The following is a 15,945-nucleotide window of genomic DNA, read 5'->3' as shown; positions in this document are numbered from 1 at the left end:
GCACGAGGACCCCCAAATCTCTCTGAACATCAACATTTAATAGTTTCTCACCATTTAAAAAAAATTCTGCTTTTCTATTCTTCCTACCAAAGTGAATAACTTCACATTTCTCCACATTACACTCCATCTGCTACCTTCTTGCCCACTCACTAACCTGTCTCTATCCCTTTGCAGACTCTGTGCCCTCCGCACAGCTTACTGTCCCACCTAGCTTTGTATAGTCAGCAAACTTGGATAAATTACACAAGGTCCCTTCATCTAAGTCATTGATATAGATTGTAAATAGCTGAGGCCCCAGCACTGATCCTTGCGGCACTACACCAAACAGCCTGCCAACCCGAAAATGGTCCCAGCAGATTGGAAGGTCGCAAATGTAACACCGCTATTCAAGAAAGGAGGGAGAGAAAAAACAGGGAACTACAGGCCAGTTAGCCTGACATCAGTCGTCGGGAAAATGTTGGAATCCATTGTTAAGTTAGTATCAGGGCACTTAGAAAATCATAACATGATTAGGCAGAGTCAATGTGGTTTTATGAAAGGGAAATCGTGTTTGACAAATTTATTACAGTTTGAGGATGTAACTAGCAGGGTAGATAAAGGGGAACCAGTGGCTGTAGTATATTTGAATTTCCAAAAGGCATTCGATAAGGTGCCACATAAAAGGTTATTACACAAGATTAGGGCTCATGGGGTTGGGGGTAATATAGTAGCATGGATAGAGGATTGGTTAACGGACAGAAAACAGAGAGTAGGGATAAATGGATCTTTTTCAGGTTGACAGGCTGTAACTAGTGGGGTGCCGCAAGGATCAGTGCTGGGGCCTCAGCTATTTACAATCTATATTAATGACCTAGATGAGGGGACCGAGTGTAATGTATCCCAGTTTGCTGATACAAAGCTCGGTGAGACAGTAAGCTGTGAGGAGAACACAGAGTCTGCAAAGGGATATAGATAGACTGAGTGAGTGGGCAGTAAGGTGGCAGATGGAGTATAATGTGGGGAAATGTGAGGTTTTTCACTTTGGTAGGAAGAATAGAAAAACAGAATATTTTTAAATGGTGAGAAACTTTCAAATGTTGGTGTTCAGAGAGATTTGTGTATCCTTGTGCAAGAAACACAGAAAGCTAGCATGCAGGTACAGCAAATAATAAGGAAGGCAAATGGCATGTTGGCCTTTATTGCAAGTGGTGTGGAGATGCCGGTGTTGGACTGGGGTGGACAAATGTAAGAAGTCACTCAACACCAGGTTATAGTCCAACAGTTATTTTTGAAATCACAAGCTTTCGGAGCGCTGCTCCTTCGTCAGGTGAAGTGGAGAGATGCACAAAGACACAGCTTATATAGTCAGAGAATAATGCCAGATGATTACAGGTAATCTTTCTAACTGCCATTTATCACACCTCGGCAGAGAGATAATCACAGCAAACAAAGGTGTGAATGGTGTCCAAACAGGTCAGTCAGGAAAACATTACATCAAAGAACAATGAGGTGGGGTCACAAGGGGTCAAATGTTGCAGATGCTGGGGTCTGTATGAAGAACAAAAAACAGACAAAAAAACTTTTTTTGCTGGAAATCAAGTTCCATCCCACCATCAAACTCACCATGGACTACTCCTCGGAATCGGTTTCATTCTTGGACACACGAATCTCCATCAAAGACGGACACCTCAGCACTTCACTCTACCGCAAGCCCACGGACAACCTCACGATGCTCCACTTCTCCAGCTTCCACCCTAACCACGTTAAAGAAGCCATCCCCTATGGACAAGCCCTGCGAATACACAGGATCTGCTCAGACGAGGAGGAACGCGATGGACACCGACAGACGCTGAAAGACGCCCTCGTAAGAACGGGATATGACGCTCGGCTCGTCGATCGACAGTTCCGACAGGCCACAGCAAAAAAATCGCATAGACCTCCTCAGAAGACAAACACGGGACACAACCAACAGAGTACCCTTCGTCGTCCAGTACTTCCCCGGAGTGGAGAAACTATGCCATGTTCTTCGCAGCCTTCAACATGTCATCGATGACGATGAACACCTCGATAAGGCCATCCCCACGCCTCGCCTTCAAACAACCGCCTAACCTCAAACAGACCATTGTTCGCAGCAAATTACCCAGCTTTCAGGAGAACAGCGACCACGACACCACACAACCCTGCCACGGCAACCTCTGCAAGACATGCCAGATCATCAACACAGATACCATCATCACACGTGAGGACACCACCCACCAGGTACATGGTACATACTCATGTGACTCAGCCAACGTTGTCTACCTCATACGTTGCAGGAAAGGATGCCCCGGAGCATGGTACATCGGCGAGACCATGCAGACACTGCGACAACGGATGAACGGACACCACGCAACAATCGCCAGGCAGGAGTGTTCCCTCCCAGTCGGGGAACACTTCAGCAGTCAAGGACATTCAGCCTCCGATCTTCGGGTAAGCATTCTCCAAGGCGGCCTTCGAGATACACGACAACGCAAAATCGTAGAGCAGAAACTGATAGCCAAGTTCCGCACTCATGAGGACGGACTCAACCGGGATCTCGGGTTCATGTCACGCTACATGTAACCCCACCTGACGTAGGGTCATCCAGACTCGAGTCGTCGTTGGCTTGTTCTCTCTACACAGATGCGGCCGGACCTGCTGTGATTTCCAGCAAAAAAAAGTGTTTTTTTGTCTGTTTTATGTTCTTCATACAGACCCCAGCATCTGCAACATTTGACCCCTTGTGACCCCACCTCATTGTTCTTTGACGTAATGTTTTCCTGACTGACCTGTTTGGACACCATTCACACCTTTGATTGCTGTGATTATCTCTCTGCCGAGGTGTGATAAATGGCAGTTAGAAAGATTACCTGTAATCATCTGGCATTATTCTCTGACTATATAAGCTGTGTCTTTATGCATCTCTCCACTTCACCTGACGAAGGAGCAGCGCTCCGAAAGCTTGTGATTTCAAATAAAACTGTTGGACTATAACCTGGTGTTGTGTGACTTTTTACATTTATTGCAAGTGGGTTGGAGTACAAGAGTAAGGAAGTCTTGCTGCAATTATATCGGGCCTTGGTGAGACCACACCTGGAGTACTGGGCACAGTTTTGGTCTCCTTATCTAAAGGAAAGATATACTTGCCTTGGAGGCGATGCAACTAAGGTTCACTAGATTGATTCCTGGGATGAGAGGATTGTCCTATGATGAGAGATTGTGTAGAATAGACCTATACTCTCTGGAGTCTAGAAGAATGAGAGGTGATCTCATTGAAACATACAAGGTTCTGAATGGGATTGACAGGGTAGATGCCGAGAGGTTGTTTCCCCTGGCTGGAGTGTTTAGAACTAGGGGGCATAATCTCATTTAAGACTGAGATGAGGAGGAATTTCTTCACTCAGAGGGTTGTGAATCTTTGGAATTCTTTGCCCCAGAGGGCTGTGGATGCTGAGTCTTTGAGTATATTCAAGGCTGATATAGATAGATTTTTGGGCTCTAGGGGAATCAAGGGATATGGAGATCGGACGATGATCAGCCATGATCATATTGAATGGCAGAGCAGGCTCGAGGGGCCGTATGGCCTACTCCTGCTCCTATTTCTTATATTCTTATGAAAATGACCTGTTTATTCCTACTCTCTGTTTTATGTCCTTTAACCAATCCTCTACCTAGGCTAATATATTACCCCCAACCCCATGAGCCCTTATCTTGCATAACAACTTTTCGTGTGGCACCTTATCGAATGCCTTTTGAAAATCCAAATATACTACATCCATTGGTTCCCCTTTATCTACCCTGTTAATCACATCCTCAAAAAACTCTAATAAATTTGTTAAACACTATTTCCTTTTCATAAAACCATGTTGACTCTGCCTAATCATATTGTGATCTTCTAAGTGCCCTGTTACCACTTCCTTAATAATGGATTCCAGCATTTTCCTGACGACTGATGTCAGGCTAATTGGCCTGTAGTTCCCCGTTTCTCTCTCCCTCCTTTCTTGAACAGTGGGGTTACATTTGCTACCTTCCAATCCGCTGGGACCGTTCCAGCATCTAGGGAATTTTGGAAGATCACAACCAATGCATCCACTGTCTCTGCAGCCACCTCTTTTAGAACTCTAGGATGTCTAGAATGAAGGAACAGTTAGGAGTATGGGGCAGCACTTTCAATGCTAAGTGATACACCCTCCACCACAAACACCATTCCCTAGCCAGACTCCATCCCTCTCCTTGGCAACTGTCTCAGGCTGAACCAGACGGTTCGCAACCTCAGCGTCCTATTTGACCCTGAGCTGAGCTTCTGATCACATATTCACTCCATCACCAAGATCGCCTACTTGCGCCTCTGTAACATCGCCCGACTCGGGTTCTGCTGAAACACTCATCCATGGCTTCGTTACCTCTAGACTCCACTGTAGCACGGAGCCCAGTTCGACGGAGTTCTGCTTCTACAGAGTACTAAACTTGCAATTTGGTGAGTGAGGGAGTTCAGTGCATTGAGGGACGTGGTGCTGTTCTGGTATTTAATAAAGCAAGGCGAGGTCCGAGAGAGCGAGCATGAGACTGCGATACCGGAGAGCTGAGGTGTAGAGCCATTAATTAAAATTAATAGTTTAAACAAGATACTAATTAGCATCTGAAAGAGGGAATAGACATTTTTAGATCATGAATGGGCAGCTGATACCTGTTGCTTGCAATTCCTGCGTTATGTGGGAACTTCAGGACACTTCATGTGTCTTGGGGGACCATGTGTGTAGGAGGTGTTTCCAGCTGCTTGAGCTTGAGCTCAGAATTTCTGAGCTTGTGGGGCAGCTGGAGTCACTGTGGAACATCAGGGAGGCAGGTTGTGTTTGACTAATCTGTTTGAATTTTTTGATGAAGTAAGAGAGAAGGTTGATGAAGAGAATGCAATGGATGTTGTCTACATGGATTTTAAGAAAGTGTTTGACAAAGTACCATAGAAATCTGGTTAACAAAATTGAGGCTCATGGAATAGGAGGGTCAATGGCAGCTTGGATAAGGAATTGGCTTAAGGGCAGAAAACAGCGAGTTGTGGTAAATGGCTGTTTTTCAGACTGGAGGATGGTAGACAGCGGTGTTCCCCAAGGGTCAGTGCTGGGACCACTGCTTTTTTTGATATAAATAAATGACTTGGATATTGGAATAGAGTAAAATTTCAAAATTTGCCAATGATACCAAACTTAGAGGTGTGACAAACAGTGAGGAGGATACCAATCAACTGCAACAGGACATAGAAAGGCTAGCAGAATGGGCAGACAAGTGGCAGATGGAATTTAATACAGAGAAGTGTGAGGTGATGCATTTTGGCAGAAGGAACAGGGAGAGGCAATATAGACTTAATGGCACCGTTTTAAAGAGTGTGCAGGGGCAGAGGGACCTGGGGGTTCATGTACATAGATCTTTGAAGGTGGCAGGACATATTGAGAGAATGGTTAGCAAAGCATATGGGATCTGGGGCTTCATAAATAGAGGTATTGAGTACAAAAGTAGAGAAGTTATGCTGAACCTTTATAAAGCTCTGGTTAGGCCACATCTAGAATATTTCATCCAGTTCTGGTCACCACACTTTAGGAAGGATATGAAGGTCCTTGAGAGGGTGCAGAGGAGATTTACCAGTATGGTTCCAGGGATGAGGGATTTTAGCTACAAAGTTAGGATGGAGAAGCTGGGGTTGTTCTCCTTGGAGCAAAGGAGGTTGAGGGGAGATTTGATAGAAGTGTACAAGATTATGACGGGTTTGGTTAGGCTAGACGGGGAAAGGCTGTTCCCATTGGTTGATGGTACAAGGACTAGGGGACACAGATTTAAGGTTTTGGGCAAGAGATGCAGGGGGGATGTGAGGAAGAACTTTTTTACGCAGCGAGTGGTGATGACCTGGAACTCGCTGCCGACGAGGGTGGCAGAAGCAGAGACGATCAATGATTTCAAAAGGAAATTGGATCGGTACTTGAGGGAAATAAATTTGCAGGGCTACGGGGATAGAGTGGGGGAATGGGACTGACTGGATTGCTCTAGAGAGCCGGCACGGACTCGATGGGTCGAATGGCCTCCTTCTGTGCCGTTATGACTCGATGACTATTCCAATGCTCTCCTGGCCGGCCTCCCATCTTCCACCCTTCATAAACGTCAGTTCATCCAAAACTCGGCTGCCCGTGTCCTAACTCGCACCAAGTCCCTTTCACCCATCACCTCTGTGCTCGCTGACCTACACTGGCTCCCGGCCCGGCAACATCTCATTTTTAAAATTCTCACTTCACAGTGCAGGACAGCATATGAGCTGAGTATATGAGCTGGGGTGGTACTAGGGAATGGGAGTGGGGTGGGGGAGAGGTTACCCAAGCACATGGGGGGAGGGGTATCTGAGCACAGGTGGAGGGGTATCTGAGCACAGGTGGAGGGGTATCTGAGCACAGGTGGAGGGGTATCTGAGCACAGGTGGAGGGGTATCTGAGCACAGGTGGAGGGGTATCTAAGAACATAAGAAAACGTAAGAAATAAGAGCAGGAGTCGGCCATTTGGCCCCTCGAGCCTGCTCCGCCATTCAATAAGATCATAGCTGATCTTCTACCTCATCTCCACTTTCCTGCTCTATCCCCATATCTCTTGATTCCCTTAATATTCAAAAATCTATCGATCTCTGTCTTGAATATACTCAACGACTGAGCCTCCACAGCCCTCTGGGGTAGAGAATTCCAAAGATTCACCATCCTCTGAGTGAAGAAATTTCTCCTCATCTCAGTCCTAAATGGCCGACCCCTTATTCTGAGACTGTGACCCCTTATTCTAGACTCTCCTGCCAGGAAAAACATCCTCCCTGCATCTACCCTGTCAAGTCCTGTAAGAATTATGTATGTTTCAATGAGATCACCTCTCATTCTTCTAAACTCTAGAGAATATAGACCTAGTCTACTCAATCTGTCCTCCTAGGACAATCCCTCCATCCCAGGAATCAGTCCGATGAACCTTTGTTGCTCTCCCTCTATGGCAAGTATATCCTTCTTTGGGTAACAGGACCAAAACTCTACACAATACTCCAGGTGCGGTCCCACCCAGCTTTGTATCATCAGCAAACTTGGATATATTGCATTTGGCCCCCTCATCCCAATCATTGATGTAGACTGTGAATAGCTGGGGCCCAAGCACTGATCCTTGCGGTACCCCACCAGTTACAGCCTGCCAACCCGAAAATGACCCGTTCATTTTTATTTTTATTCATTGATGGGATGTGGGCGTCGCTGGCTAGGCCTGCATTTAGTGCCCATCCCTAATTGCCCTTGAGATGATGGTGGTGAGCCGCCTTCTTGAACCGCTGCAGTCCATATGGTGTAGGTACACCCACAATGCTGTTAGGAAGGGAGTGCCAGGATTTTGGCCCAGCGACAGTGAAGGAGCGGCGATACAGGTCCAAGTCAGGATGGTGTGTGGCTTGGAGGGGAACTTGTAGGTGGTGATGTTCCCATGCGTCTGCTGCCCTTGTCCTTCTAAGTGGTAGAGGTCGCGGGTTTGGAAGGTGCTGTTGAAGGAGCTTTGGCGAGTTGCTGCAGCGCATCTTGTAGATGGTACACACTGCAGCCACAGTGCGCTGGTGGTGGAGGGAGTGAATGTTGAAGGTGGTGGATGGAGTGCCAATCAAGCGGGCTGCTTTATCCTGAATGGTGTCGAGCTTCTTGAGTGTTGTTGGAGCTGCACTCATCCAGGCAAGTGGAGAGTATTCCATCACACTCCTGACTTGTGCCTTGTAGATGGTGGAAAGGCTTTGGGGAGTAAGGAGGTGAGACACTCACCGCAGAATTCCCAGTCTCTGGCCTGCTCTTGTAGCCACAGTATTTATGTGACTGGTCCAGTTCAGTTTCTGATCAACGGTAGCCCCCAGGATGTTGATAGTGGGGGATTCAGCGATGGTAATGCCTACTCTCGTTTTCTATCCGTTAACCAATCCTCAATCCATGCTAGTATATTACCCCAATCCCATGAGCCCTAATTTTGTTTAATAACCTCTTGTGTGGCACCTTATCAAATGCCTTCTGAAAATCCAAATACACCACATCCACTGGTTCCCCCTTATCTATTCTGTTAGTTACAACCTCAGAAAATTCTAACAGATTTGTCAAACATGATTTCCCTTTCACGATCAGCCATGATCTCATTGAATGGCGGAGCAGGCTCGAGGGGCCGAATGGCCTACTCCTGCTCCTATCTTCTATGTTTCTATAAATCTGTGTTGACTCTGACCAATCCTATTATTATTTTCTAAGTGCCCTGTTACCACGTCCTTAATAACAGATTCTAGCATTTCCCTGCTACTGATTTCAGGCTAACTGGTCTGTAGTTCCCCATTCTCTCTCTCCCGCCTTTCTTAAATATTCGGGTTACATTTGCTACCTTCCAATCCACAGGACCGTTCTAGAATCTATGGAATTTTGGAAAATGCCAACCAACGCATTCACTATCTCTGTAGCCAACTCTTTCAAAACCCTAGGATGTAGGCCATCAGGTCCTGGGGATTTATTGGCTTTCAGTCCCAATAATTTCTCCAGTACTATTTTTTGTTACTAATATTAATTTCTTTCAGCTCCTCATTCTCGCTAGAGCCTTGGTTCTCCACTATTTCCGGGAAGTTTTTTGCGTCTTCTTCCGTGAAGACAGGCACAAAGGCCCCGATTTTCGGCTTGTGTGGGGAATGGGCGGATTTCCCCGAATGTGGGGTTTCTGACACACAAAGTGTCAACCAGCCCCACGCAATTTTCCCTCAATTGGCCAATTAATTCCCAGCATGTGGGAAGCCTTGCTAATTGTCTAAATCGAGTCAGAAATCCCCACAGTATGATGTCATCATTCGTGGTGCTTTCAAGGTCCATGGCAAGCAATGCATCCTCTGAAGGCTTCCAAATGAACCATACAGGATGGCAGAGGAGCCTGCAGCAGCTGTGGACAGTGCCAGACCCCGAGCTGCCTTCAAATTCGACGAGGCTTCACTGCAGGCATTATTGGATGGGGTTAGGGCCCACAGGGAGGTCCTCTTCCCTAGGTCAGGGAGGAAGAGGCCTCCCACTGAGACCAATGCTGCATGGATGCAGGTGTCAGCAGATGCCAACTCGCTGGGAGTCACCAGAGGAACCTTGGCAATACATCTGTAACTCCTTCCTTTACTCCCCCACAGTACCATCCAGAGCCCCCGTCCTCACTGTGGAGGAGGAAGAGGCTGTGCAGCCAGACTCCTCAGAGGAAGCTCCAACCTCTGAGGGCGCAGCGTCAGCAGAAGTAAGCGCACCCAGCACCAGCGCAGACACTCACACCTCGGGGGGACCTTCGGGACATAGAGTAGTGTTGTCACCTGGTGTTTCACAGCTGACAAGTGAGCCTCAGCAGATTCTGGAGACAGGGACAGCAGTGGAGAGTCCTCATCGGAGGGCGCAGGGCTCTGCCAGCTCAGCTCAGCTGCGCTGCATGTCGACCCTCTGCCTCTGGGTCCATCCGTAAGAGAAGAGGTGATGGAACTCCATGCACAGATGCAGGAGTCTCTGGCAGGTTTTGTCTCCAGGGTCGCTGCGAGTGTGGAGCGAATGGAGGAGTCCATAGCGACCATGAGCAGAGCCTTTGTGGAGTCATTGGTGCATGAACGCAGCACCATGGAAAGGTTGGCAACCTCCATGGAGGAGATAACTCGCCAGCATACGGAAAACATGGTGAGTGCTCATAAGAGAATGACATCTCTTGAGGAGCGTTGACCATCTGTTGAACAGAGAAACCAGATCTTCATGGAAGTCCTTCTGAGTAGGACTGCCAGTGCAGAAACAGGTCCCACTGGCCCCCTAAAGCACAGCAAGGTGCTCTCAAGCCACTTCTGACCTGTGCAGCTTCAGGTGAGTGAGCAGCAGCCTGGTGCTCATCCTGCTGTTCCTAGTTCTGCTGCTGCCACCTCTGCTGTTGGAGATCCTCTAATGCCAGGAAGGGAAGGTGCCAAAGGCCTCCCATGCTTCTGGCAGATGCCTCGGTTGAGGAGGTCCTGAATTAGGGTGGTGAGAGGGGCTTCTCAGGAGCTCACACTGAAGAAGTGTGTGAGGCTCCAACTTTCTGCAGCTGCTCCTAAGGCTTCAAATAGTTCCCCCAAGCCTTGATCAACAAGGTCCTGCAGACTGCAAATGCTGCCTCTTTAAATCTCTTCAGCCCTCAGCGACCTGCTGCTGCAAGCAAGCAAGCCAGCTGTTTTCACGCCAGCTCTCATCGGCGGGGTTCCCCGCAGGCGGGTTTCAGGTGGGGAAAGCCCCAAAGTCGCAACGGCACGGGAAAATCGTCCTTAACAAGGTGATCATTGGTGATTAGTGTGCCGACGAGCAGTCCCGCCAGCGGCGGGCGGGACTGAAGCGGGGCGCGTGGAAACGGCGGTCCAAAAGTCGGACGGGGCGGGGAATCAGGCGGGGGGGGGGGGGGGTCCCGACACACTTTTTCCACGATTTTCGGACCACGGCCGCATGAAAAGCCGCCCGACAGCTGCCCGAAAATCGGGGCCAAAGTATTTGTTTAATTTCTCTGCCATTTCCTTATTCCCCATTATAATTTCTCCTGTTTCAGCCTCTAAGGGACTTTCATAGTCTTTTCCTTTTTACATTCCTTTCGGAGCTTTCACAGTCTGTTTTTATGTCTCTCGCTAGTGGGGGCGGGGTATCGGAGCGCGCGGGGGCGGGGCGGCGGAGCGGTGAAGCGCGCAGGGGCGGGGCGTGTGGGGGAGTGGAAATTGCATTTATTTTAGTCCCTTTAGATTCTGCGCATGTCAAACACCGCTTGGGAATTCATATCACAAAGTGCTTTACAGCCAGTTAAATACTTCCAAACTATTGTCACTGTTGTAATGTAGGAAATGCGACAGCCAATTTGTGCACAGCAAGCTCCCACAAATAGCAATGTGATGAGCAGATGATCTGTTTTAGTGATGGTGGTTGGGGGATAAATATTGACACCGAGGTGAATTCCCTGTTCTTCTTCGAAATAGTGCCGTGGGATCTTTTACATCTGAGAGAGTAGACTGGGCCCCAATTTAACAAGTCTTATGCGAAAGACGGCACCTCCAACAGTGCAGCACTCCCTCAGTACTGTGCTGGAGTGTCAGCCTAGATTTTTGTGCTCAAGTCCCTGGAGTGGGACTTGAACTCACAACCATCTGACTCGGAGGAAAGAGTGCTACCTACTGAGCCACAGCTGGCGCCTCTCATTTGACTGCAGGCACTTCCCTCTTCAGATGCGATAGGCCCGAGGTTGGGCTCCCATGGACCCCTCGAACATATCTGCTGCTTCCAGTTCACAAATAGATTCTGGCGCATGGCAAACCCGCGTGGGAATTGACATCCCATTGTGACCCACCCCAGTGCCCAGGGAAAGTAGAGCTCCTCACCTCCCTCTCTCCTCCCTTCCCTCCACCAGGCCTTTAAACCCCAGTCAGTGCTCCCCTACTGCACTCGAGGACCTGCATTCACTCACCAATCATGTCCACACGTTTGAATAATGGAGCGCGAGACGGGACAGTGTTGGCCCTGGCCTGCTTTACCTGGGTCGAGGCAGGTGAATTTGCAGCATTCCTTCGGGTCCTTCTCGTAGTGCTGACAGCCCTGGGGCCGCTCACACAGAGCCGCCACACACATTTCAGGCTCACCATTGTGGCAGGTGCAGCTCAAGCACGGGTCATTGCCCTTTGGAGTGAAGTACTTGCCCTCGTCCACCACGTTATCCTTTATATCCACGCAGGTTTGACCTAGAACACAAGCACGCGGTTAAACGCAGGTTCCCATAGGGAGGCTGTAGCCCTGCCAGCTAAGCCACACTGCTCAACAAAGACCGAAGTACCCCACACAAGCAGGAGAATTACACAGGCTGAGCAAGAGAGTGGAGGAGATGCGCTGTGCTCAGGTACAATTCTACAGCATTGATTGCCCAGACATTGTGTTCCCAGCTCAGTCGTGACATTATGAGGAGCTCCAGACCACCTAGGGCACCAGCCCGTCAGACAGTTATAGGGTCGCAATACAGACACGCAGGAGCAAGTGGGGAGTGTGTAGGTTGGGGAGGCACTGGCAGCAAGAAAATGTTAAAAAATCTTAAAGTACAGCTTAAAAACTGCTAAATGACAATCACAAACTACAAAAAACACATTACATACATAGCTATTTTAATGCATTTTCAGTTGCAGCTGTACATCGGTTCATTAAGCACACATTGGTCCATTGCATTCAGAATCACCTCCTTGAAGGAAGTCCACAGTTGCTCCACTCTCTAGCCATAATCACACCTGTCAGGCCCAGTCTGACAAGACTTCTCAAGTGTTTAAAGTTGGTCCTTTTAAAATGTAGCAATTTTGTTTGGGTTTTAGTAACCTCTCCAAGTTGTGTAATGTTAAATGTGATCACATTCTGGTCACTGGAACTCAAAGCCTCACCCACCTTTATGTTGGAGATTTGATCATGCCTATTACTCAATCAAATCCAGGATGTTTTCTCCCCTTGTTGGCTCTTTTACAAACAACCTTCCATTAAGAAAATGAAAGACTTGCATTTCTATAGCATCTTTCATGACCTCAGGACATCCCAAAGCATTTTACAGCCAATGAAGTACTTTTGAAGTGGAGTCACTGTTGTAATGTGGGAAACGCGGCAGCTAATTTGCGCACAGCAAGCTCCCACAAACAGCAATGTGATAATGACCAGATAATTAATTTTGGGAAGTTGATTGAGAGATAACTATTGACCAGGACACCAGGGATAACTCCCCTGCTCTTCTTAAAAACAGTGCCATAGGATCTTTTACGTCCACCTGAGAGAGCAGACAGGGCCTCAGTTTAACTAATATTACATCCGAATGACGGTACCTCCGACAGTGCAGCACTCCCTCAGCACTGCACTGGAGTGTCAGCCTGGATTTTTGTGCTCAAGTCTCTGGAGTGGGACTTAAACCCACAACCTCCTGACTCAGAGGCGAGGGTGCTGCCCACTGAGCCATGGCTGAGCAGGGGAGTGGGACTAATTCAATAGCTCATTGAAAGAGCCGGTATCATTCTATGAGTTGGTCCCTTACTAGTTGCCTTCCTAACGATTTCCACTGATTGGGGAGTCTAGGACTAGGGGGCATAGCCTAAAAGATAGAGCCAGGCCTTTCAGGAGTGAAGGTTACACGCAAAGGGTGGCAGAAGTTTGGAACTCTCTTCCAGCAACTGATACGGAGTCAATTGTTCATTTTAAATCTGAGATTGATAGATTTCTGTTAACCAAAGGTATTAAGGGATATGAGCGAAAGGTGGGTATCTGGAGTAAGGTCACAGATCAGCCATGATCTCATTGAATGGCGGAGCAGGCTCGAGGGGCTGAATGGCCTCCTCCTGTTCCTATTAATTCAAAGATAAGCAACAATATTTGGGTCCTCTCCTGCTCCCTCTTGTATTGTCAACCTGGGATGTCAGATCCTCCACCCGTGCATCCAGGAGGCAGCACACCATTAGTTTCCCTGGGTCCGATTTACAAAGAATTCTATCTGTAAACTCTTAATACCACAAAACTTGGCAGCGAGTCTTTCTTTTTCCCTCCTTCGCTGACAAGCTGCTGGATTGTTCCAGTGCAAGGAGGTCAGAGAGCGTTCTCTGAAACTCCTGAGAGCCTGTATGAGCTGTTCTGAAACTCCTGATTGGCTGCATGAGCCGTTCTGAAACTCCTGATTGGCTGCATGAGCCGTTCTGAAACTCCCGATTGGCTGTATGAGCTGTTCTGAAACTCCCGATTGGCTGTATGAACCATTGCTGCACAGTTCAGAAAGGGAATTACTGAACACAGTATTTGTGCCATCCATGCTGGTAATCCAGTCTCAGCATTCAGCACACACTGGGGTACGCACACAAGTACGTTACTGATTCGATCCTTGCTCAGGTTGAGGTTGCGGGGTGCATTGCAATTAGCCTCAGCACCCCTGGTCTAGGGAAGTGGAACATACACACGTCTAGTCTTTCTGGTCCCTCTACACCGTCCCATCAAACACTCACAGGGCAGGTACAGCACAAATTCTGCCAATCTCTTGCCATCACTTCAGTGGGACTGACCCGATAGCGAGAGAACAACAAGCAACACACTCTCTGGAGAGGGGGTAGGACACAGACCGGGAATAAACCCCCCGGAGAGGGACTGAGACACAGAGTCATAGTCATAGAGTTATACAGCACAGAAAAGAGGCCCTTCGGCCCATCGTGTCTGCGCCGACCATCAATCCCTGTCGAGTCTAATCCCATTTTCCAGCATTTGGTCCATAGCCTTGTATGCAATGGCATTTCAAGTGCTCATCCAAATGCTTCTTGAATGTTATGAGGGTTCCTGCCTCTACCACCCTTTCAGGCAGTGAGTTCCAGATTCCAACCACCCTCTGGGTGAAAAAGTTCCTCCTCAAATCCCCTCTAAACCTCCTGCCCCTTACCTTGAATCTATGCCCCCTTGTTATTGACCCCCCTACTAAGGGGAAAAGTTCCTCTTAGGGAAAAGACCGGGAATAAACCCCCCGGCGAGAGACTGAGACACGGACCGGGAATAAACCCCCCGGTGAGAGACTGAGACACAGACCGGGAATAAACCCCCCGGTGAGAGACTGAGACACAGACCGGGAATAAACCCCCCGGTGAGAGACTGAGACACAGACCGGGAATAAACCCCCCGGTGAGAGACTGAGACACAGACCGGGAATAAACCCCCCGGTGAGAGACTGAGACACAGACCGGGAATAAGCCCCCCGGTGAGAGACTGAGACACAGACTGGGAATAAACCCCCGGTGAGAGACTGAGACACAGACCGGGAATAAACCCCCCGGTGAGAGGCTGAGACACAGACCGGGAATAAACCCCCCGGTGAGAGACTGAGACACGGACCGGGAATAAACCCCCCGGTGAGAGACTGAGACACGGACCGGGAATAAACCCCCCGGTGAGAGACTGAGACACAGACCGGGAATAAACCCCCCGGTGAGAGACTGAGACACAGACCGGGAATAAGCCCCCCGGTGAGAGACAGAGACACAGACCGGGAATAAACCCCCGGTGAGAGACTGAGACACGGACCGGGAATAAACCCCCCGGTGAGAGACTGAGACACAGACTGGGAATAAACCCCCCGGTGAGAGACTGAGACACGGACCGGGAATAAACCGCCCGGTGAGAGACTGAGACACAGACCGGGAATAAACCCCCCGGTGAGAGACTGAGACACAGACCGGGAATAAACCCCCCGGTGAGAGACTGAGACACGGACCGGGAATAAACCCCCCGGTGAGAGACTGAGACACAGACCGGGAATAAACCCCCCGGTGAGAGACTGAGACACAGACCAGGAATAAACCCCCCGGTGAGAGACTGAGACACAGACCGGGAATAAACCCCCCGGTGAGAGACTGAGACACGGACCAGGAATAAACCCCCCGGTGAGAGACTGAGACACAGACCGGGAATAAACCCCCCGGTGAGAGACTGAGACACGGACCAGGAATAAACCCCCCGGTGAGAGACTGAGACACGGACCGGGAATAAACCCCCCGGTGAGAGACTGAGACACGGACCGGGAATAAACCCCCCGGTGAGAGACTGAGACACGGACCGGGAATAAACCCCCCGGTGAGAGACTGAGACACAGACCGGGAATAAACCCCCCGGTGAGAGACTGAGACACGGACCGGGAATAAACCCCCCGGTGAGACTGAGACACAGACCGGGAATAAACCCCCCGGTGAGAGACTGAGACACAGACCGGGAATAAACCCCCCGGTGAGAGACTAGGACACAGGCCGGGTTTATAAGTATGGGGCTAGTTCAGCCCTTCAGCTAAGGAGCCAATTAAAACATCTGAGTTGGGGCCCCAGCTCCTCACTGTCGAGTGACCCTTGCTACATGTGGTTTGGACAGATTCAGTTCG

General features: G+C 49.0%; 1 protein-coding gene across 2 annotated transcripts in view; it reads right to left on the bottom strand.

The window, feature by feature from the left end:
- Positions 1-15,945, bottom strand: part of dgcr2 (DiGeorge syndrome critical region gene 2) — a 98,089-nt gene that overhangs the window by 20,475 nt on the left and 61,669 nt on the right. For both annotated transcript variants that reach the window (XM_085962116.1, XM_085962117.1), the window contains one exon: positions 11,564-11,767. In XM_085962116.1, the coding sequence (XP_085818242.1) occupies positions 11,564-11,767 (204 nt within the window). The remainder of the gene's footprint in view (positions 1-11,563; positions 11,768-15,945) is intronic.

This window comes from Somniosus microcephalus, chromosome 19 (genome assembly GCF_052327205.1).
Source record: "Somniosus microcephalus isolate GS21.2 chromosome 19, FLI_Smic_1.0, whole genome shotgun sequence".
Lineage (NCBI taxonomy): Eukaryota > Metazoa > Chordata > Chondrichthyes > Squaliformes > Somniosidae > Somniosus > Somniosus microcephalus.
Note: the sequence above shows the minus strand (reverse complement) of the source record. Positions and strands in the feature narration are given on the sequence as shown.